Consider the following 23,689-nt stretch of genomic DNA (forward strand, 5'->3'; position numbering starts at 1 on the left):
TATATATGGGTCACGTAATAATCTTTTATTTTTAACTAATTAACCTTACAATAATGTAATGAAGCCAATGGGCTGAGAATTATTATAATAAAATAATCACTACAACAGGTTTCTTCAGAACATATAATAAGTAATTTTTGTAGAAAATAGTTTCTTTTTATTTTTACAAATTTAAGTTTCATTTTTTATAAAAAAAATAATTAAAAAATATTAACTTATAAATATTATATAAAATAATTTTTTAATTTTAAATTAAAAAATTATTCATATCTTTCATTACTAAAAAGTATACTATTACAAAATATATTTCAATTTCATACATATATTATTTATTTATTAATTTTATAATAATATAATTTATTTTTATCATTTAAAGAAGTAATTTTTTAAATAATTATATATTTTTATTTATAAAAAATTCAATACAATTTTTATAAAAGAATCTTATTTGAAAAATATATTTTTTTCTTATAAAAAATTGAAAATAACTTAATTTTTTAAAAAATTTTAATTGAATTTTTTATCATAATTGTTGCTTAATTTAGAAAATTAAAAAAAAATCTTTTTAGTTTTTTATTTAAAAATTGACATATATAAGTATAAAATTTTACTTTCATAATTTTTTTAAAAAAATTCTCTAAAAAATTAATAATTTAATTTTTTTTATAATTAAATATATTGTATATTAATATGCTAGTTTAGAAATTATATAAAATTAAGACAATAACATATACATATCAAGCAGAAAATTATTGAATACATTAAAGGAATGTATCAAATATTTATATAAAAGCTGTTATATTATAAAATTCAAAAAATGAGACAGTGTACTTTGTAATTAAAAATATACATACTAATAGGTGTATCCAATAATTTACCCATATCAAGCCCACGCATTAAATGACGCAAAAGATTAAAAATCCGCAGCCCCTTCGGATTTTCATGTTATTTTTCTTCTAAAATTCCTCCATTATTTTTCCTTTGCTCAGATTTCGAGAAAAACAAATTTTCCTGTTTCCACGTGTTCATGCATGTTGACGGGGCCTAACAGATGATCATTATGAGCCTTTGAAAAGTAAAAAATTTAAAAAATTTAAAAAAAAAAATCATTTCAGCAATCCTTTTTCTGACAAGTGGGGGATAGATAAATTTTGATAATTATTTTTAAATTTATTTAATTATAATATTATAATTTTTTTATTAAAAAATAGAATATAAAATTTTATTAATTTTTAAATTTTATATAATAAAATTTCTCTAATCTCTAATTATTAACTTTTCAATTAGATATTTATCTCAATAGTTTTAATATAAAGTTTAGTTAGTATTTTCTTTTTTTTTAAATTATATGTAAATTAAATTTTTTTTTTTATAAATAAAATAATTTTTCATACATAAAGAGAATAATTATATACTTTATATAAAAGAAGAGTGAAAAATATTAACTAAGTATTATACGGGAGCTATTCACATCAGTTATAGCTTCACATCAGTTTTTAACTGAAAAATCAGTAATTAAAAGTCGGAGTTTAAAAATTTTAAAAATTTTATTTTATATTTTAAAGTTAAAGGTCTATAATATTATAACTATATAAGTTTAAAGACAATTATTAAAATTTTTCATGCAATTATGCTCTTCCTATTTTGTTATTTTTAATATTTTAAAAATATAAAACGATTACAATTTAGTTTTTTAATGTAAAAATAAATTATTATGAAATAAATAAATTTATAGAAAATGGTTTGATTTTAAAAGAATTCATTTATTGGGACACAAAATTAAAAATCTAAAGTATCCTTAATTAAATTCTAACACACATGAATTATTCTTGATGCGATGAGTCAAATATTTACGTATGAACATATCTAATCCTATAAATATAATTTTAAAATTTGTCCTATCAGGGAACAGATAAAAAAAAATTAAGAATATAAAGTTTAGTCAGAGTCAAACTAATATATTATTTGTCTTGAATATTATTAAGTAAATATTATATTAGTATTAATAGATTAAATTCTTTTTAATAAATTAATGAATTTTTAGTATATTAGTTTATATAATAAAAAATTCATTTTAATATTTAATCAACTTGTTTAATTTATTATCAAATTCTAATTAATATTATTTAATTTTTAGTGGATTATTCTCCAAAATTAACTATTTAAAACACTAATAATAAATTTGCAGTATTCAGAAGAGGGTTTAAAGTTACTTTTTAGAGAAATGAAAATTCTTTTTTAGAATTGAGAAATGGATATTGCTTTGAAGTATAGTTACTTTGTAATGTTTGTTTTTACGGGATATGTAATTATATTGTACAATTAAAATCTAAAGTTAAAGGCTTGCCTTAAAGAAGCTGTAATTGTTCTAGTCAGTCGAGATATATACATTGATTCATTTAGCATGTTATTATTCCATTACTAATTGAACACCACTGAACAAAATTCTAATGGCTTTATCACTAATTTTGCACAATTGATTAACTACTATTTGCCTAATTCTTCAGGATTAAGTAATGAATTAAAAAGTAATCATCCCACATGCTAAAAGAAGCCAATGAAAAAAATTTAATAATAATAGCATAAAAAGCAGTTGCATGTAATCTTTCATGGACAAAAAGATTTTCAAACGAAATCAACCAAATTAATAGCATAAAGTAATTAATGGTTGCCCACTAATGCACTAGTTAAATCATGACCCCATAATGGACCCAAGAAAAAGGCACTGACAATGAATGCCCTTAGCATGTAGCAACAAGCTTATTCCACTATCTAACAGAAGTGGGTTGCTTAGTGGATACCATCCAACAACCCACCAATTAAAGCTGCCAGAAACGAATTGCCCATGCATTGAAGGGGAAATATATGGGCGAGAATATGTTTCTCTTTTTCTACTCTCCAGTACCAACCAGCACATATCAGAAAAAATCCTATGGAGAACAGCAATTTCTACCACATTAAACATTAACTCAAACCATTTGTTTTAGTAAAGTTCCAATAAGAGAGGCCAAATGCTTGGTTAAGACTTATTTCTCATCTGACCAACCCCTAGGAAGAAAAAAATAAAAAAGGAACTCGATAAAGGATAAAAATCATAATGTTTTGTAATTATTAGCACCCAACTCATCCAATTAAGTGGAAGATGATAACCTACCACCTAATTTGTTAGTTGATGAAAATCCATTGTAAAAGAGACATATATCTAACAACCCATACTAGGTTTAGGGCAAACAAGAACTACACTAATAATAATAATAATATTATTATAATAATAATATTATTATTATTATAATAATAATAATATTATTATTATTATAATAATAATAATATTATTATTATTATTATTATTATTATTATTATTATTATTAGCCCAACAACTGGACATAATAGTACTACTGCAATTTATATCAGAGCCAACTCTTTATTATTGTTGTTACTTTCTGGAAACTTATAGGAAGTCCAGGGTCGCCAGAATGCATATCCAAGTGGGAACAAATGTCGAAGAAATTAATTAAGATCCTGATAGAAAGTTGAATTCACAGCTATCATTAGCAACAGTTCTCTTCTTACCCATACACAATTGGCAGCACTAAGTTTCTTTTGGACCATAGTAATCACCCCTAAATTAAAATTTTTAAAATTGGCAGCACTAATAGTTCCTCTTGGACCAAAATCATTCCTAAATTAAAATTTTTAACTTGAAATCATTAGTGAGTTGTTTGAGAGACCAGCTATAGGTAGGGAACAGAAGATGCACAATCAAAATAAAAAGTTGCATGTGGAAACACAGGTAGCTTTTTCCCACACTGCATTCAAATATTTGCTTAAGTTTATGTGTTTGAACGTAAATAAATCACAGATGCAAATCCTTAATGGGTAATTCATCAGTCAAAACAAATCCCTAGAAGAAGTCTGAGAAGAATGGGAAGGAAATGAAATAGGAATAGGCAAGTTATAGCAAACAAGATGGCATCGTTATGCAGCAAATAACACGTACAAAGATAGTTAAATTTAAAACAGCAACTAACCTCGCTTAGGAAGTATCGACCTTCATTGACCTGTTGAAGCAGAGTCACCTTTTTAGTAATGATAATCAAGAGAAGAAATATCTCAAAATATATCTTTTTGAATGGTATATATATCCCCTTTCATCTCCACCACTGCACGTAATTGGGAAACTATAGAGTATGATAGACGTGACTAAAATTCAACGAATAGGCCAAGGTAAATGCAACAAAACCAATATTTATGGACAGAAAAAACTCTGATGTTGCTTTTTTTTTTCCTACTACACCTAGGCAATTGGAGTTGATATTATTGCTGGAATCAGAGACCTGGGATAGCAGAGCAGGAAGCCCGTGAGTGGCCAGGGTATTTATAGTAAGCTATAAATTTGTCACACATGCAAGAAGGGCTAGTGCTCAAAATTTTTATGGGTCCACGTGGTAAAGATATGCTGACCCCTTTGGCCAAGTGACCTGATGAGAAATCGGTCTTAACCGTCCAATATTGCTTCATGTTCTGAGGAGTCAGCTTGGTATATAGCTGTAAAATCATATACAGTGACAAAGTTCTAATCTCAATGCCAGTAAATAATTTACTAGCCATTGGGCTGGCAATTTAGTGGTCCAATGGAGGTCAAGGGCTCAAACTCTTACACTTTTTAAGGAAGTTCCAAGCTTAGAATTGATTTTGGTGAAGAAATATATTTCCCTAAGCCAAAATAACCTGCCTAATTAAATGTACTCTAGTGGAGAAAAATAGAATTATGGAATGAAGGCTTAGGTTTTCTTTCTTTTCAAGGTAGGGTTTCCTTAAGAATCACATGAATTCACAGGCTTCTGAACCCTAGTTTTCAAATTAGCTAAATTGAACAAAATATTATCCTTCTAAAAGGGAGGTGAGAACCTGTTTATGGCCACTTTGGTGCAGAAACAGAGTTTCTTCCTAATAGCTTGTTTTCCTTTTTTGCAGGATCTTTGGTCTAGCATAAATTCACGTGTTTCTAAAGGTCCTTGTAGGTTATTGCTAAGCAAATTTGTTTGAAAAAATTACAAAATTTATAAAATTAATAGATATTTAAAAATATAACTAAAATTAAAATATATAACTAAATAATAAGTATAAATATATCAAATCAAGATAATAAATCTATCATTCTCATATATTATTAGTATTCATCAATTTAAAATTAAAATAACTCAGTGGATAGTAAAAAACTAGGCTTATTGCCACCTAGTATAAGCCATAATTTTCTTTAATAAATGAGTAAAAACACTAACAATAAAGACAAATAACTCATCCTTTGTAAAATATTAAAGTAGAAATGTGATTAATTGCTCTCTTTCACTTCAACTAAATCTTCACTGATATGATTTTAGTTCAACAAATGAAATTTGTAAGGAATAAAAATTGAGATACAACTTTAAGAGAAATAGAAGGAACAGTGCAGAAACCAGAAAGGAAACAAGCTCTCTATTTCAAAATAGAAAGGACTCTGCATCCACATAACAACCCGCTGCTTAAAATTCAATAACACCAATTGCTGTATACCTTTCTTGACCATTATTTAACATGAATAATGATAATGCTCCTCAAAATATGTATTTAACTTGCGCAATTATTATATTCAACATTGAGCTCCGATTTAGTTGATCTCAAAATACCTATAATGCATCTTATGATGACAAATATAGAAAGACTAGACTCTAAAAATGTTTACGCTTAAATTTTACAATCTCTAATATGATGTAATATTTTAAAAAATTATTATTTCCTTTTCTAATCCCTAAAAATATCATAAATCAAACTCATCCAAGTTTTTTTTTTTTCAATTTAATATGACGATGATAGAGTCCAATTAAATATAGCTCAAATTCTAATATCTTTCTCAAGTATCTTATTACTAAATCATATAAATATAATTTGATTGATTAAGAGTAAAGTTTATTCAAATTTGACAATCAAATTAAATTCAAATATAAACTGTATCAATTCAATTCAGCTCGAATGAACTCCCCGTCGCCATCTAATAAAAATTAGTTCCTATCCCAATTCCCTAGGAATTCTAAAATCTGAGATATCCTAGTTTAAACTCAAATCATATAACTCCCTTTTAGACTTTTTGCACATCACACCACACCAATTTATGCAACAAAATCTGTTAAGAAAGAACACATGAGTGCACTATTATCACATCCCACTGTTTAAATTGGCTTCTATCAATAGTTTTACCACCCAAAAGAAAATTAAAAGAAAAAAACTACAGATATGGGAATAATAAATAAAAAATTAGAGAAAAAAATAACGAACCTCTAGGCTGAAATTGATGATGATCAGTCTCTGAGCTTTGCTCCGATCACTAAGCACTGCTTCTAACGATCAGATCGCAGAGATAGAAGGGAATTCAGAGAGAGGAAGAGTGGGAAATGAAAATGGAAAAGAATGGACAGAGAAATAGAGAGATGCATAAATGTAGAAGGGAATCAAAAGAGAGGATTTTATTTTGGAAGGCAAGCGATGGTTCGCTTTTTTTTGGCGCGTAAAACAGAGAGAGAAAAAATAAATAAATAAATAAATCAGGCGTGTTTGGGGTTTGCCCAATGATTTGGAGGGAATTTGTTCCTCCTTTTCATTTTACATTATATATATAAAGGTGATCGTCACAACTTCATTGATTTTTTAAGAAATTATTTATAAAATATTTTTATCTAAAAAAATAATAATTTTCATCATAAAAATTATAAATCTTAAAATGAGCCGACGATAAGCTTCTTTTTTGGTTAACGCACTTAGAAAAATAAATTAATAAAAAATATTTTAATAATTAAAAAATTAAATATTTTTAAAAAATATTACTAGAGAAAATTATTATCAAGACTTTAATAATTTTATTAAAATATTAAAATACTTATGATATTAAATAATAAAAAATATTTTTATATTATAAAATAATTTTTATAAAAATTATTTTTCATAAAATAATGAAAAAATTAAACAAAATATTTCAATTTTATATAAAATAAATTTTAATATCTAATATTTTATTTATTGATAAAAAATTTAAATGAACCCTTTTAATTTTATTGTGTTTCCATTTCAGTCAATAAGTTAGTTTTGTCTACACATTGATGGTGAATGCCAATTTTTTTTTCCAAATTTGATGCATTTAATTTTTGCAATAAAAAATATCAAAATTAAAATAGTTGAACAAAACTGTAAAAATATGAAAAAATTAGCTTTATTCACAACTTTATTTTAGATATTTTTTTCTAAAGTTTTGATTAATTATAATTAATTTTATAGAATTAAAACCATAAAATTTCAAAGCTGGAGTAATTGATCTTCAAATATCTTATAATTAAAGTATATTGTGAAAGTATTTAATTAGTGTAAATTAAAAGGCGATTCTCTTGAAGTGTCAAGTGATTAAATGCCTTCAGTAACGTAAGCTCATATCTGAAAGCAGCCGCGCTTACTTTTTCTTCTCCACCTTTTTGCTGTCATTGCCTGAAAATAATATTTAATTATATCATTTATCTGAAATAATAATAAATAAATATGATTCCTTCAATAAATTTTGGCTCAGATTCCCATTGATTTTTCTGATATAATAATAAATGAGGCAGAGAAGAAGAAAAGTATGATTCTCGTAGAGATTGCGTTCGATTCGATCCCCTTTGCACTGTCAAGAGAAAGAGAGCCCCTTTGTAAATTGGAATTACACTCTTTTGAGTGGAGAATATATAATCTAATTCTTTAATTAAAAATATAATATAAATTATCATGATAATATTTCTTTTATAAATAAATTCAACATAAATCACTTATATAAATCAATATTTTGTGATTTTATAAATTCATTTTTATGACTTTTTTGAAGAAAAAAAAATCCTTAATTTTTTTAAATTTTTATAGAATTATTTGTATTTTATTTCTTTTGAATTTGCTTCTCAAACTTTTTTTTAAATCACAGAGTGCAAGTTATAAATACAAAAATTTAAATTTATAGTTATAATTAAACAATATTTAAATACATTATATTGTGAATAATAATATAATAAACAATCCCACATCACTAAAATAATAATTATAAATATTTAAAAAATATATTTTAAATTATTTGGATTTGAGGGAAAAAATAAAAAAAAAAGTAAAGTGAAAAGGAAAAAAATCAAAATTGGACTCAAAATAAGATAAATTTTAATAATTATCTCTAAATTTTAACAGTTGTAATATAATTATCTTTAAACTTAAAAATATAATTTTAAAATTTTATATAATAAAATCTTTCTGATTCTCGTTAATTAAACATCAATTTAAAATGGTGGTAATATAAATAATTCTTTCTCGTTTGAGTGATAATGAAAAATCAGTTATAATTTTTTTCATTAATCAATCATAAAAGAATTTGAGCTATACAAAATAATAAAATAAAAAATATATAATACTTAATTAAATAAAATTTACATTAAAAAATTAAAAATTATTATTATTCTTACAAATTAGAAATTAAGATTAAAAAAATTTTAATGTATAGAATTTTAAACTTAGATAATTTTATATTAATTTTTAAATTTAAAGATATTTTTACTAAATCCCTAAAATCTAGGACAATTCATTAAATTTATTCCCTAAAAAGGAGACAAAATATGAAACACATGATATGAAGAGATTGTATTGAAGGCATGTAGTGATCCGCTGGTATCTTTTTGATTCCAAGGCACAAAAGATCGCGTGGTTGTGATGAAAGATAATTTCACCTCCTTCCTTCATCATCATTACCATCTCTGTCTTTTTCCACACCCACACAACAAATTAAAGTGCCTCATCCTATGTTCCTATTTATAGGGAGTGCCTATCGGATTCCATTGTTGGACTCCATCCATTTTCCTTTTAGTCTAAATACAATAGTTAAAAATATAAATAATCCATTTTTCCTTATTTCTTAACTATGATAAGAATGGCCATTGAAATGACATCGTTTTGTTATTTCTTTTTTTTTCTGAAAAAAAATGAGAGGTTATAAAAAAAAAACATGTTAATTAAAGCTAAATTAATATAAAAGAATGAGAGGTAATAATATTTAACATGTTAATTAACTAATTATTGTGGTAACCCTTGGTGCAAGATCCATTGTCCCTCTCAAGTAAGCTAGATAGGGGTAGGCCGAGTAGATGGTCACTTTCTTGAGGACATAATATTAGCTTCCACTACTGCTCCATCAAAAGCTAGCTGGGAAAGATGAGCAACTTGACAGAAGAAGGCAAAAGATTCAGCAAATTCCGGTAATACTTGCAGACATGTGTATGAAATGCCAAAATGGTGCACTATCGTAGATTAGACAATGGGTTGTGGCAGTGACCCAGAACTGCCGGTTGCTTTACCCCTGGACAAGGGACAATTTCATTGCGTAGGGCAATGTCCAGTTGTTCACGCGCGTCTTCCCTTAAGATTTAGGCCCAACTCCACACTACATCCCCGTCACATAGGGTGGCCCAGTCCGAGCTGAATTGAAATCCACAGTTTTGATTTGAAGTTTAAGAGAATCAGGATTAGATTATAGGATCTCTTAATTTAAATTTCAATCCATTTCGGTCTAATTTTAATTAAATTCCATGGTTCAAATTTTTTAAATAAGAAAATTTAATTTAAATTTAAAATTAAATTAAATTGAACCGAATGATTTTCAGCTGATTTAATACAAATTTTGATTAATCCAGTTTTGATAAATTTTAAATTCACATTAGATTATTTTGATTCCTATTGTGAATCAAACTGTGGCCGGACCTACCTTTAAATTGTCTATCTTTCATCCTTTTTACATATACTATCCAATAATTTTGTTTTTATTAAAACATTCCTCATTTCAATTCAAAATTGCAAAGAAAAAAAATATTTGTAAGATTTTGTTTTATGTATTTTTTTAAATAATAATAATCACTCTCATACCATCAACATTATTATCACTATCATCGTCACCATAATTGACTCGCTATTATTGTCACTAAAATTACTGCCACCTCAACCTCTATCACCACCACCTCACTGCTACTTTCACCGCCACACTTTTCCACCAAAATTTGATAACATGCTATGTCCTACTGGCGTAATAAGAGAGTACTCATGATGAACTTGAAATTAAAATTTATATTTTTTTTTAGTAGAGGATTAGTGGGGTAGAAATTGAAATTAGAGTTTACCAAATGAGTGATATATGCTTTTGATCACTAAATTAAATTACTTATTAATCTTTTTGTATACGGTAAATGTAAGGATTACTCTCTTTTTCCTTCCCCTCAATGAAAATAATGCATGCCAAACAAGATAATATTTCATTATTGTCCCTTCCCTTCTCTCTCTGGCTTTGCCCCTGGACACGAATAGTGGTATGCAAGTCCCAAATAACTGAAGAAGGGCAAAATGGACAGAAAAGGACAGCACGCATGAGGCTAAGTTGTGATTGCTGAGGAAAATAAAGTGTAGGAATATGATTCTTTGGTCCAGAATCTCCTCAGCATATGGGTCCTTCCTAGTTTCTCCCTTGGGGGTCATGCCTTCTGAAAAAGACCATCCACAATTCCCACTTCACTATTGCAGATGCAGGGCAATTTGTAAATTTGTATTATGAAATAGCTACATTTATCCTTTTAATTTGCATAGTCAGATATAAAAAAATCTTCTTTGATTGTATATACCAAATTTGTGAATACGTAAAATTAGACAATCTTAATAAAATTGCTTGATAAAGAAAATTTTTTACACCATTCATATTATTCTCTAACCCATATATGCTGAGATCGATAACAATTTTATGACGGTCTAAACCCATAGTATAGATTCATAATTCTTAATATATTTTAAAAAATAATAATACAAAATTATATTTAAGTTGGCACCGCCCAACAGCCCAACCTGTACATTCAAGCTTCTTTGATGAAGCAACTCTAATCGATTAGCTAGCTGTCTAGTCTCGCCAAAATACGGACGAGAAATTTAACTACAGTTCACCAAATACAGAAGGATGCCCATAGTGTTTTTTTTTTTTTTTTTTATCTAAAGATCATGCATTCGATTGGGAATTATATAAGCATATAGTCAAGTAAAAATTGTTGTTGAGCAACTCTATTACATGAAAAAGAATGATCTCTCAAAGCATGAGCTGCTAGATCATGTGCAAACTAGTTACCTGATCATTTTACATGGAAAAAGGAAATCAAATTGAACCTATTAACAAGCTGACAAACGTCTTGAATAATGCTTTGAACTGATAACGGAGCCATATTGTTGCTAATAGCTTCAATGATCATTAAAAAATCCCCTTCTACCATCATCGAATGAAAATTCCTACTAATACTCAGTAGCATAGCCTCTCTACAAGCCAGACCCTCAAGCACTAATGGATCCCAAACTGAATCTAAAACTTTACGGCACCAGTCCACAGGCTTGCCTTCCCAATTTCTAGCAATAACAACAATAGAACCTCTTTGTCTAAGCCTGTCTATTGCAGCATCAAAATTCAGCTTAATACAATGTTGAGGAGGAGGGTCCAGAACACAGCATGATCAATAGATTTCACAGGAGCACGAATCTGAAGGGATTCCACGTTAGCAAACTCTTCATGATGCCCATAGTGTTGAAAACAATGAGTCAGCGTATATCCATCAACCTTCCATGACATGACCATTATAAGCAGATGGGGATAAATATTGTTAAGGGCGGAGCAACCTTGCATGGAGTGGGTTCAATTGAAACATTCAATTTTTTTTTTTAAATATCTAATATATGTATTATATTAATTGTCTATATAATTTCACTAAAATAATTTTTTTATTCAATTAAAACCTTTAAAATGTTATTATATTTAATAATTTTAAATTTATTGTTTTGACAAATATTTTACTTATATAATTAGTATTTAGATTAATAAGTATTATATTTATTGTTTGACAATTGACATAACATATATGAAAATTTTATTATATCAACTAGTTTATTTACTTGTGAAATTACGTTGATATTACCTATTGTCATTGCAAGTGTTCAAATAATATTTTTTACAATAAAAATTATAAAGACTCAATTTAAAAATTAAATTAGAGATCAGTTATTGAATAATTATTTAATTATATGCATTAAAATGTCTTTGTAGCCTCAATAATGAAGTGATTAAAAAATGCTTTTAAAAAATTAAATCTAGTCAAGAAAAATTGTAAATTTATGGTTATTAATTTTTGTTATATATTGAAAATTTATATGTATTTTTTTTCTTATTAAATAATTTATTATTTTATATAATATTTTCTTTTTCTCTAAATTAAATAAAACAAAATATTTTTGACCCTACGGACTCATTTTTTTTGGGCTCAGCCCTGATTATAGTCTTCAGCATTAGTAAGGAAAACCTACCATAGAAAAATTAGCTTGCTTCAACATATAGAGCTAGAGCAGATAATGGGTTGTGCTCTGACAAAATAGAAAGAAATCGAAATTAGTTGCAGGTAATTCTTGATCAATCAACCTGATATCGCAAAGGTTAGAGATAGTGAACAACCTTCTGGTTCCCCTCGCAACCAATTGCGTGCACATATCAGAGCCTGCCGAGTGTCTGGATTTAGTGAACTTCGGTGACTATCAAGCACCCTACCTCCAGTATTAAATGCTGACTCCGGTGCAACAGTTGACACGGGAGTCCCCAAAACATCAAGTGCCATCATGGACAAGATGGGGTACCTTGGAGTGTGGACTTTCCACCAGTTTAGTATGTTAAAATCACAATTACGAGGGAAGACTGGTTCCTCTCAGTATTTGTCCAAATCAGATGCTATACTCCGACTTTGAGAAGTCTCATTTAGGAACTAGTCAAAGCCCCTTTAATCTATCTCTACTATCAGTATTGGCACTGAGTAAACTGCTGCCAGGCAAAGCTGAACCTTGATCAACCAATGTTGAACAGATAGAGTATGCATTAAAAAGTTCTTTAAGACCATTAAAAACTTCTTTGATTCGATCCAGGGCAGTACTACCATATATCTGAGAATAGTAGTACTCTACCAGCTTATCTTGAATCCGGGATCTAAGATAGCTGCTACTGCCAAAGCCAAACTACACTTGCTCCAATACTTATCAAACTTAGCTTTCATCTTCAATGCTTTGGAACTAAGGAAATCATCTGTGCTCTTGCACCATTCAATTAATTGGATGTGAACGTCACAAATCTCGGGAAAATATATATTTGCTGTTGGACATTTGTTTCCATAAAAGACATAGGTGATTTCAACAAATAGTTTCAAATAACTAGTGAACTTGTCTGTTCCCACTCCGTATCATTTAAAGGTGATGTATAGGATGGGTCATGCTCTTGCAACAGAGAAAGGGCAGTCTTGTATTCTAAGCCCGTTTCAAGCATGAAATATGTTGAGTTCCAGCAAATTGGAGAATCAAGAACTAAGTTCTTCTGACTGCTGATTCCAACTAGCTTGGATATCTCAGTAAACTTCCCCCGTGTTACCTGTTAACTTTTAACATATCTAACACTTCCTCGAATCTTTTGGATCACTTCACGGAGTGTTTCCATGGCATCTTGAACAATGCAATTCAGAACACGTGCAGCAGAACGTACATCAAATAACTAACCATTACTCAAAAGTGGTCTGTTTTGAGAGATTCGGTCCCTAATTCTGAGGACAACATCATCATCGGTGGAACAATCATCAAAGATCATGGCAAACAACTTGCATTCAATGCCCCACTTCTGAAAGCATATCTTCACTATGAGAAGAATCCAGTGTCACAAAATTTAGAATCTTCTTCTGTAATTTCCAATCCTCATCAATATAATGTGCTGTCAAACACAAGTACTCGGTGTTTTCTGGAGAAGACCACATTTCAATGGAGAGGTTAATTCTGCCTTGCAATCTATTTATCATTTCATACACTTTCTGTTTCTCCTTCCCATAAATTTCCAAACAGGAGAGCTCAATGGAGATATTTGGCAAAACCTCAAATAAAGGTTGAAGATTTTTGACAAATATTTTGAAACCAACATGATCAACCATGGTCAAAGGATAACCATGTAATATAATCATGCGGGCAAGATCAAGTCCGCTTTTGATCAAACCTACCACTTCCAAGGTTAATAACTTCATCTTTTCTTTGCTCCTGATCATACTTTATAGTGGTGGGCGTAATATATTCATCTTTTCTTTGTCCTTCATCATAATTGACATTAGTAAGGCTAGGGGTGGTCTCCTTTTTCCTTCTCTTCACTGCAAGTAGCTGTGACACATCACAATTTGATCTTTTCAAGCATCGCATTAAGTGATTTCTCAAATGTGTAGTTCCACTATTACTTGACCCACTATGCTTCTTGTTTACAATGTACGCACACAGCATAACATATGCAGCCTTCCTAACCCTTTCAAAGTGATTCCACACGACAGAAGTTAACCTCTTCGGTTTCTTAATAGCTGATTCATTTGAGACTTCCATTGCATAGGGTTGAATGAACCAGTCTGCACATCACAAAGGCAAATGAAAACATAATTGATAATATCAGAATCCTATATGCTGCAACAAAATCATGTTCAGGACATCAACCCCTCAGTCCAAATTACACATATTATGATTCATTATGAAAATGAATGTACTTAATCCAGAAAATATGCACTGAACAATGAAAATTAGGCAGTCAAAAGATTGTGTGGCTACACCTAATCATCAAACTTCTACAATCACCCAAATGAATGCAACACACAGCTAAATTCAGCTTTCACAATCCTAAAATTCACCAAATACACAAAAACTCAGACAAATAATATCTTAAGAACGATACTTTATGCTTTAATATCCATCCATTCAGCAGTTACGCAGAAAAACAACAAGCAGTAATATCAAAATAGTACGCATAAACACTGAATCAAATGAATAAAAAAGAAATTGAAGATTAATTATGAACCCTAGAAGAAAAAAGGTTTAGCAAAAGTTAAAAAAAAAAAAAAATTTGATCAGAAGTGGGTCTTACAAGGATTGCAGAAGAAACTTCGTTTTTCGCTTGTTGGAACTGGACAGAGTCCGATCAGAGGATCCGATAATTGGATTGGTGAAAGATAGGATCCGGTGTTGAGAGTGGAGAGAAATGGGTAAGATCCGATACGACGAGATCCAGATGGGTGTGGGTCAACACCAAGTTAGGATATTTGCTTTTATTTCAAGTATAATAAAGAGGAAAGTTCGGACCATATTGACTTGAAGCTCTGGGTCCGGTTAGGTTTGGTTTTTGGTTGGTTCATGGTTGGGCTAGGTGGGTCATGGGTGGGTATGGAAAAAGTAGGGGGGATGTTCATGCTAGGAATTTACTAATTATTATTGATAAAAAAATAATAAATCTACGATAAAATTGCAAATATATTTTTTTTATAATTTTAGGCAATGTAAGTATATCTGTTATAGTTTAATTTAAAATCCTAATTACAATCATTTGTATTGATAAAATTATAATGAAAGGGAAATTAATAATTATAAAATTAATTTTTTTGCAAGGAAATATTTTTTTATATTCATTTTATAATTTCAAAAAAATATTAATTTATGTATTTGAGTTTTCTCCTTCAAAGCACGTCGCTCTTATTACTGCATTCAACATTCATTAATATTATAAAATTAATTTTAGTTAATTAGATAAAATAAAAAAAAATACTCGATCTTAATTAATTAAAAATTATCAAAAATAAAATAGTTAAATTAAATTACAATTTCATTGAAAATATTTAAATTTTTATGCTTAGCTCATACAGCCTACGCTTATTGTGAAGTGTTGACAGAATCTGAACTGAAGCTCCAAATCAGCTCAATTCTCACGCTAGCTCCTCTTAACCCACCTCACAAATCTCTAACTGAAAACACTTCTCTTCTTGTTTTAGCGCTTTACCCACGAGAGACAGAATTCAAGAGATGGCAATACGGAGGCTGTTGTTGCTCTTGAAACCATTTAACGTTTACCCGTTTGGCCAATCTAAGAACCTCCCTCCCATCACCAATCCTCAGGTTACCATGATGTTTGACTCTTCTCTCCTTTTCGATTCTGTGCTCACCAATGCATTTGTTTGTTGGTTCTTCTGTTAGCTTGCTTTTCGGTTTTTTTTTTTTTCTTACCTCGAAATTTTTTCTTGTTAATTAGTCTTGTAGCTGTTTGATAGAATGTCGCAGACGGTAATTTTGATTTTTAAATGCTTGAAATCTATCCTAGCAGAGAGAATTTAAATCTTTGGTTGGTGAGAAATCACTGGAAGAATTGAATTATGGTGTTCTTTAAATTACTATGCAATTAATATCGTTTGCTATTCAAAAAAACAAAAAAGAATTGTGCTGCAATGGTCACGACTGTTAATTTACATCTGTGAGAGCCCTGAGCATTCAACTTGAGGTAGTGCGTGGATTGCAGCTGTGGTAGAATTTTTAAACTATGGTGTTAACATGGTTAATAATAGGTGGAACAGTATAAACCATCATGAACACACTGCATTGCAATCCCTAAAGAGTGATTTGAACTATAACATGTATTATGATGTAGTTCATCTTGAGCAATTGCATATATATTCTGGAGTTTTAATTAATTATTATTGATACTAAGATTTGAGGCTTTTTCCAATAGCAATTCTTTTTATCAAGAAGTCTTCAACGGATAATTTGCTTTGAGTTTTTATCTATTTGTCCTTTTGTCTCTTGATGAGTTTAACAAATTTAATGAAGCAATTGTTTTTATTCGTAAGTTGGTCTCACTTGGAGGTGTTGCAGGTGTTACGCTATCTGGATAATAGGCGTAGGGTTCACAAGGATGCCGTAAACTTCTGTCAAGACATTTTGCGGCAGAAGTCAGTTGATTGGGAACCCATTTTACGCACTGATCTTTTGCAACCAATTCATGGTTTTGATTTAGTCATTACCGTTGGTGGTGATGGCACTCTTTTGCAAGCAAGTCATTTCATGGATGACTCAATTCCAGTTCTTGGAGTGAACTCAGACCCCACACAAGTTGAAGAGGTTGGTCAGCCTGAGTTCACATCCTGTGTACAATGTACCAAAAGGCATTTCTTGGTTTTGATAATTGGGGATGTCATTGTTTTTTGTGCAGGTGGAGGAATTCAGCGGTGATTTTGACGCTACTAGAAGTACTGGCCATCTATGTGCAGCTACTGTCAAAAACTTTGAGCAAGTAAGACTACTATACTGGATGAGCGAAGGGAAATTCATTTGTTTAGAAACAGCTTGTATAAAGAATAACTACTACTGTAATAGGTTGCTATTGTAAGTTCATACATCAAATAAGTGGAAATTTTGATACTGATTTAATGCCAGGCACAAGAATAGCACTTGAGTTGGTGACAATTAATTGGGTTCACTTGGAAATGAAGTTTCCTACCAAGTTGCATGCCTAAGCTCATATTCCTTCACCATTTTGTCTTAAAAATGCATCTTGACTAGATTACTATTGGTATTAGAAGACCTTCTTTTGTGATGTTGCTTTCAACAGATCTTGTTCTTATTTTTGTTGTATAAACTAGTTTCTCTCTTTGTATGTTTTCTGGCTTGTATGAACTATTGTCTTCAGTAGAAAGCAGAAAGTTGTATTTAAACAGAACAACTTCGTGGTTTAATTATGTGATCATGGTTATATCATTCAGGTACTGGATGACATCCTTGGGGGTCAAGAAATTCCTTCTAATATATCAAGGATGTCAGTAAGTGCAAATTCACAACTGCTGTCAACATATGCTCTTAATGACATATTGATCGCACATCCATGTCCTGCAACAGTTTCACGGTTCTCATTCAAGTAAGAGATTCCCTATTGAACTTGAGCTAACACGCGTTATATTTATTACTTTGGTATCCCATGCTATTCCATTTTGTACTTCTTGGCAGAATCCAAAGGGATGGTGAATCATGTACCCCATTAGCAAATTGCCGATCAAGTGGTCTCAGAGTCTCAACTGCTGCCGGATCAACTGCTGCAATGCTCTCAGCAGGTGGATTTGTAATGCCTATTTTATCTCAGGACCTCCAATACATGGTAAGAGAGCCTATTTCACCTGGAGCCGCCATCTCTAGCCTAATGCATGGGATAATAAAATCAGATCAGTCCATGGAAGGCAGATGGTTTTCTGAGAAGGGTTTAATATATATAGATGGCTCTCATGTATTTCACTCTATCCAATATGGGGATACCATCGAAATATCTTCCAAGGCCCCAGTTTTGAAAATTTTCTTGCCTCATATTATGTAATCATGGAGTGCATGCGAAACCAGTTGAGAAGTGTAAATATCCAAAAGAGAGGGAAAATGGAAATCGTGTGAACATTAATTGTGAGCTAATAGCATATGCCTGACAGAGATGCTCTGTATACAAGTACAGGATATAAGTTTATAAAATTTTTTTATTAGCTAAAAATAATTTGTCATTATTTTTATCCATAATTCCATATAATATCAACTAAAGAAAATTAATAAATTTTGTATGTATATCAGTGGGGTTTGGGACGGGTACCCCAATTATCTTGCAAAGTTGGCATCATAGGCAGATGCCATATTTCCAGTTATCCATAATGCACAATAATTTGAGGACTCCATGATTCAATCTGAAAATTGATTTACATCACAAGAACATTGAAAGAAGTTAAGTAAAATCCGAATGCTTCCCTTGCAAACACAAGGACATCAAATTTGGTTTCCAGTCCAGAGATTCCCAACCGCGTGAGGAAAAAAAAAGTAAGCAACTAGTTTGCCTTTTTACATCTCTACATTACTTTTTGTGACATCAAAGCAATAAAAGGAGTAATTCTGTAAACTTTTGATGGGCCCTCCTCTAGCCATCCAACACAATGTAATTACAGAGATTGTAGTGTAACTATAGGAAAGTCTGTGTCAACCCAGGAAACAAAATTCACATGTATACTTACTAATATGTTCCTATTGGACCACCACCGGCTTCCTATCTTGTTTCTTCTTTCTCCATAACTCAGGAGGGGAAAAATGAGAAAAAGAAAAGGAAGGATTTCTTACAACTAGAAAGCATCACAAGGCCAGCCAAATGCAGAACACTGACTTGAAGCTTATAGCCTGAGAGCAGAAAAATGGCAGAAAAAAATTCAGAAATAGGTACTCACTCAATCATGCAAACCTAAGTTTAAAGCCACTTACGTGAACATTTGAGGGCGGCTACGAGAGAGCTGAGGTCGCTTTATTGGGGAGAGAATCAAGTTCCTTAGTGTCATTGAGGTATTGCCAGCTCCAGCTCCAAAAGCAGGGTGAACACCAGCCCTTCTGTTTCCAGCATCAATTGGAATGGCCGATTGTTTTGCGGGTGAGCCGCCAGAGATCTCAAAGGGACCAGAATTAGAACTGTTCTGTCTTGCTGGCCATATATCCTCTCTAGGCCCTGGAGTTGGAGGAGTGAAAACCGACCAATCTGCACAAAATAAGTCAATTGGGTTTGGAGATATTAAAGTGGAAAAGGGTTTATTAAGTTAAGCTAAAATGCATAGCCAAAAGATTCTTCATTGTTTTAAAGCTTTGAAAGAGCTTCAATATTCAAGAACTATTGCTTCTTCATAGACATTACAGGCACCTACATTATTTCTTTGTTGCTGTAAAAAGAAAAGCATTACCTTTCCTGATAGGGTCTCTGTTATCCATCATGGTAGCAGCTGGGTTAGGGAAAAATTCAGGCTCATTTCTTGAATAGAAATTGCTTGTTGGTTGGATTGCCGATCTTTTCATTGACTCATAGTCACTCCTCAAATGATCATACATTTCATCAAGCTTTCTCTTCTGCCTGGAATATGAATATAGTGCTGTTTACTAGCGTCCAGATACTATAAGGTTCATGACAAACCTTTAGATATAATGATAGACTCACCTGGACTTCTCAGAAAATTTTTCTTGAAGCTCTTGCTTATCCTTGGACAAACTCTCAATCTCGTGTTCCATCATCTGACACCTCTTGGCCATTTTTTGATATGCAGTATGCACTTGTTCCAATTTTTCTGCGAATTTTTCTTGCATGACTTCACATTTTTGCCGACATTGAGCTACAATTCTGTTCATCTTGTATTGCATCTCCAGTTCCTTTTGCCCAATATAAAACATCACACTTCTGTATGCACTTTTCATTACTTAGTTCATTTAAGGAAATACATTTTTCAATAATTTTTTTTGCAAAATTTACAGATAATTTGATAGGAAGCCTCCTCTTAAGTCTGGTAACTCTCTTAAACAAAAAGATAATTATATTGTAATGACCATCAACAACCCTGCTCTATTGTACTTGCACAGATGGACTTGAGGGGGGAAAAGGTAATAATAAGCTATAAAAGATACGTATTTGAGGAGATACTCCAGCCATGGCCATCTGCAACAAATTTCATAATGAATAACAGGCAACAAATAATAAGAAAATAGTACGGAGCATTGCATGGGCAAAATAAACAAGATGTTTCTAATAATCCTAGTGGAGTAAGTACTTGCTTACATTTATCCATTCGTCATTTGGATTGATATCCACAGGTTTCATAAGGCTGACAAGAGGAAAATCAAAGTAAGTAAAGAAATTAAAATATACAGAAAGAAATATTGGAAGTTACAACTGAAAATGTATGGGTCCTTGTCTAATGATGTGACAGGTATGATCATATATATGTGGCGAATAGCCAACAAAATACCCATGCTGGATACAAATATAAAGGATATCTAAAATCAGCAATTACTGTCAATGGATGGTCTCATTTTGCTTGTTTAGAAATGATTCCTTATTGTGCAGAACAAAGACCCCATGATACTATTTTTTTATTACTATGCCTGGCAATCCAATACTAAAACCACATTTCTCATGGTATAAAGACACCAAAAATACAACCTAAGGTCTAATTATTACCATTAAAAAATGTTCACCTCTTGGAGAGCACCTGATCACAAATTGGACATGCTGCATCATTACTAAGGATCTTGCTGGCATCTTCAGTGCCTATTATGTTGTTAAGCAAACTATATGGAAATGTACCAGTTCCTTAATTCCTTGCAAAAGGGAACTAAACATGAAAGTACAAATCTAAAAAAATAGAATCATAAATTGCACTTGGATACACAAGAGATGACCACAAGTAGTGGAAATGGCTCGTCCTTCCAGTTCTCGCCAGCAAGCATTGCATCTCATTTCAACCTTGAATTCAAGATTTTAATCCATAATAAATCTGGATACTACAGCTGAATCATTCATAAGGTATATTCATCAAAAGTGAGTTTGAAAATATTAGCAAATTCTCAATCACCACAAGGGGACCTATAACATGTGACTAATTATCTAACTGCTGAAACAAAACACACACATATGCACACACATAAATGATGCAACTGATTAATTTACTTAAAAAGTTTGTCCCTCAATCAGCCATTCAATTGTAAAAATTGGAAGACAAGTTGTTAGAACAATATCTGCAAAAGATAATCAAAACAAGTAAATCAAAAAATCAAACCAGCAAAGCTTGAAGGCGTATAGCACAGCCACTCTCCTTTAAGGCTATATTCGTCTCTACTAATTAATGTCTCAAAACATGGCTCTACAAGAAATTAAGAATGCAGAACATAGGAATTTATTTCTAGCTTTAAGACTTCAACTATTTATCTTGATATTCAAACGTAACGCTTTATTCATTTCTCTTCAATTTAGCACCGCGAAAATAAAATTTCCCCAAAGTCTATATTGCATGGAAAAAAGTATGATGATAATACGCTCAACATTAATTTTCTAGTGTAAAAGAAATATATCGAATCACCACTGGTTGTCAAATAATTAAGAAAAATTATTCAATTTTGAAAAAAATAAAAAAAGAAGGAGACTAAATCACTTCTGTAAAAGAAACAATTTAATCATTTGACACACAGCTAAATAGTCCGTACATTTTCAAATTAGCAATATTCTCTCGCTCCAAACAGCATATTACTTATGCAATTTCAAAGTTCGTACTATCTGCATATATTTCTAGGCAGCCAAATAGAGGAAGATGAGAAAATAGAAAAAGAAAGAAAAAGTGAAAAAGTTTAGAGCGAGAGAGAGAGCAAAGAGCATGCTTGGTGCTTGCCAAATTAGGAGTTTTACCTGCAAAATCAATTCAAAAACTTAACGGAAAAACTTCGTTTTCCTGTGCTCTTAAAGCAAACTGCCAAATCAATCTCTGAGAAATCGAAACAAGACATTGAAATCATAAGTTACAGCATAAAAACACAAAAGGAATAGATGGAGAGAGATATACAGAATCGGAATTGTTTCTTGGACTGATCGCCTCGAAACTTTGAGATTCATCATGAAAAACTCGGATTTCACAGTAAGATCCAATACAATCCATATAAGAAAGAGATTTGAAACCCTAACCTGAAGGGGAAGAATGAAGATGCGAGAAAATTTCTTCTTCCCTGGTTTGGCTTTCGGATGGCGGCAATGTATTCTTTGTCTGCGGATTTGAAATTATTATGTTTTATATGCAATTTAAATATTCCTTTTAAAAAAATTCCTGATATTAAATTGAATTAGGATAAATTATGAGTTAATCTTTACACTATAATAAAAACCACAAATCAATTTTTTTCATTTTTAATTTAAAATAACTAAAACTTTATCAAATTTTATTTTGATAATAAAATAATTTATTTTTTAAAATATTATATTTAAGTAATTAAATTTTACACATATATATATACCTTAATTTTTTTATATGTTATTTGTATTAGTTATATATATTCATTTTTTTAATTTTTTTTATGTATATAAATTTTATATATAAATTTTTTGTATTATTAAAAATTAAAGATTCGGTTGAATTAATATAAGAAATAATATAATATTACATTTAACTTTATAATATTTTTTAATTTCTTTTATAATATTATTATAGTAAATCAATTAGTTTCAGAATTTCACTGCAATGTTTAAATTATTATATTAATTATTATTATTTTAATATAAATATTAAATATTTTGAATATATTTTAATATAAATTTTATTTTTTCATTATTTTTGTGAGAGTAAAACCTTCTTTAACATGATGTTCACATATGTTTTTTCCTGTTTTTTCATTATATTTGACTTAATAAGGACTTTTATATATAGTTGACATGGATACTTTTGTTATAGTGTTACTATTACACACAACTATTAATGGGAGAAAATAGCTTACAACAAATATACACTGACATTTAATATTATTTATTTTAAAATTTTATTTATTATCATTATAAAATATAAATAAATTGAGAATTATTTTTTTTTAAATATAATATGTATCGTTCATCGCCTGTGTGCAATAGCAATATCATAAACAAAAATAATTTTTTTTTAATATATTATCCTATCATTAATTTTACATGACTTATATTTCTCTCAATTTTTAAAATTATTGGGCATTGGACACCTATTATTAGTAAATTATCAAATGATTTCAAGCATTTAATATAACTTAATAGCAGTCTTAATAGCACTTTTTACTCTCTATTGAATTCATTGCATTTGTATAATATATTTCTTTCATTCATTTTTGTTATGAACCCTTAAATGTTTAATTCATAATATTTTAAGAATTTCTTATAAAATAGTCTTCTTGCATCTTCATCGATGAAGCATATATTCTAAAATAATTATAA

General features: G+C 30.0%; 2 protein-coding genes and 1 long non-coding RNA gene across 8 annotated transcripts; 1 reads left to right on the forward strand and 2 right to left on the reverse strand.

The window, feature by feature from the left end:
- Positions 1 to 12,343: 12,343 nt before the first annotated feature.
- Positions 12,344 to 15,228, reverse strand: LOC110648331 (uncharacterized). The gene is made up of 3 exons (XR_002493576.2): positions 15,023 to 15,228; positions 12,554 to 14,513; positions 12,344 to 12,465 (listed from the first exon to the last, which is right to left on the reverse strand). It is a non-coding gene; the product is annotated as an uncharacterized LOC110648331 (long non-coding RNA).
- Positions 15,229 to 15,690: 462 nt separating this feature from the next.
- On the forward strand, positions 15,691 to 18,372 carry LOC110648328 (NADH kinase). The gene is made up of 5 exons (XM_058136928.1): positions 15,691 to 16,044; positions 16,795 to 17,040; positions 17,132 to 17,212; positions 17,682 to 17,833; positions 17,923 to 18,372. Exons 1-5 carry the CDS (start codon positions 15,952 to 15,954, stop codon positions 18,281 to 18,283), a joined length of 933 nt encoding a protein of 310 aa, XP_057992911.1. The 5' UTR covers positions 15,691 to 15,951; the 3' UTR covers positions 18,284 to 18,372.
- Positions 18,373 to 18,663: 291 nt separating this feature from the next.
- LOC110648329 (E3 ubiquitin-protein ligase CCNB1IP1 homolog) lies at positions 18,664 to 22,696 on the reverse strand. Of its 6 annotated transcripts, none has more exons than XM_058136942.1 (10): positions 22,424 to 22,692; positions 22,151 to 22,226; positions 21,139 to 21,258; positions 20,947 to 21,019; positions 20,528 to 20,573; positions 20,377 to 20,407; positions 19,916 to 20,171; positions 19,665 to 19,831; positions 19,198 to 19,435; positions 18,664 to 19,116 (listed from the first exon to the last, which is right to left on the reverse strand). In XM_058136942.1, the coding sequence occupies exons 3-10, from the start codon at positions 21,206 to 21,208 to the stop codon at positions 19,110 to 19,112; spliced, it is 888 nt and encodes a 295-aa protein (XP_057992925.1). In that variant the 5' UTR covers positions 21,209 to 21,258; positions 22,151 to 22,226; positions 22,424 to 22,692; the 3' UTR covers positions 18,664 to 19,109. The 6 variants fall into 6 exon arrangements, with proteins under 6 accessions (XP_057992925.1, XP_057992923.1, XP_057992922.1 ...); XM_058136940.1 differs by having other exon boundaries at positions 19,198 to 19,465; positions 21,139 to 21,214; positions 22,424 to 22,687; XM_058136939.1 differs by having other exon boundaries at positions 19,198 to 19,465; positions 22,424 to 22,685.
- Between the last annotated feature and the right edge of the window lie 993 nt (positions 22,697 to 23,689).

The sequence above is a fragment of the Hevea brasiliensis genome, chromosome 15 (assembly GCF_030052815.1).
Source record: "Hevea brasiliensis isolate MT/VB/25A 57/8 chromosome 15, ASM3005281v1, whole genome shotgun sequence".
Taxonomy (NCBI): domain Eukaryota; kingdom Viridiplantae; phylum Streptophyta; class Magnoliopsida; order Malpighiales; family Euphorbiaceae; genus Hevea; species Hevea brasiliensis.

Excerpts from the sequence above, each read along its gene's own strand:
- LOC110648328 (XM_058136928.1), top strand. The coding sequence starts at position 15,952 with ATGGCAATACGGAGGCTGTTGTTGCTCTTGAAACCATTTAACGTTTAC. Across the intron at positions 17,041-17,131 it reads ACCCCACACAAGTTGAAGAG|GTGGAGGAATTCAGCGGTGA; the intron begins GTTGGTCAGCCT and ends TTTTTTGTGCAG. Across the intron at positions 17,834-17,922 it reads GTTTCACGGTTCTCATTCAA|AATCCAAAGGGATGGTGAAT; the intron begins GTAAGAGATTCC and ends ACTTCTTGGCAG.
- LOC110648329 (XM_058136940.1), bottom strand. The coding sequence starts at position 21,208 with ATGAGATGCAATGCTTGCTGGCGAGAACTGGAAGGACGAGCCATTTCC. Across the intron at positions 21,020-21,138 it reads TACTTGTGGTCATCTCTTGT|GCACTGAAGATGCCAGCAAG; the intron begins GTATCCAAGTGC and ends ACAACATAATAG. Across the intron at positions 19,466-19,664 it reads CAGAGACCCTATCAGGAAAG|ATTGGTCGGTTTTCACTCCT; the intron begins GTAATGCTTTTC and ends TATTTTGTGCAG.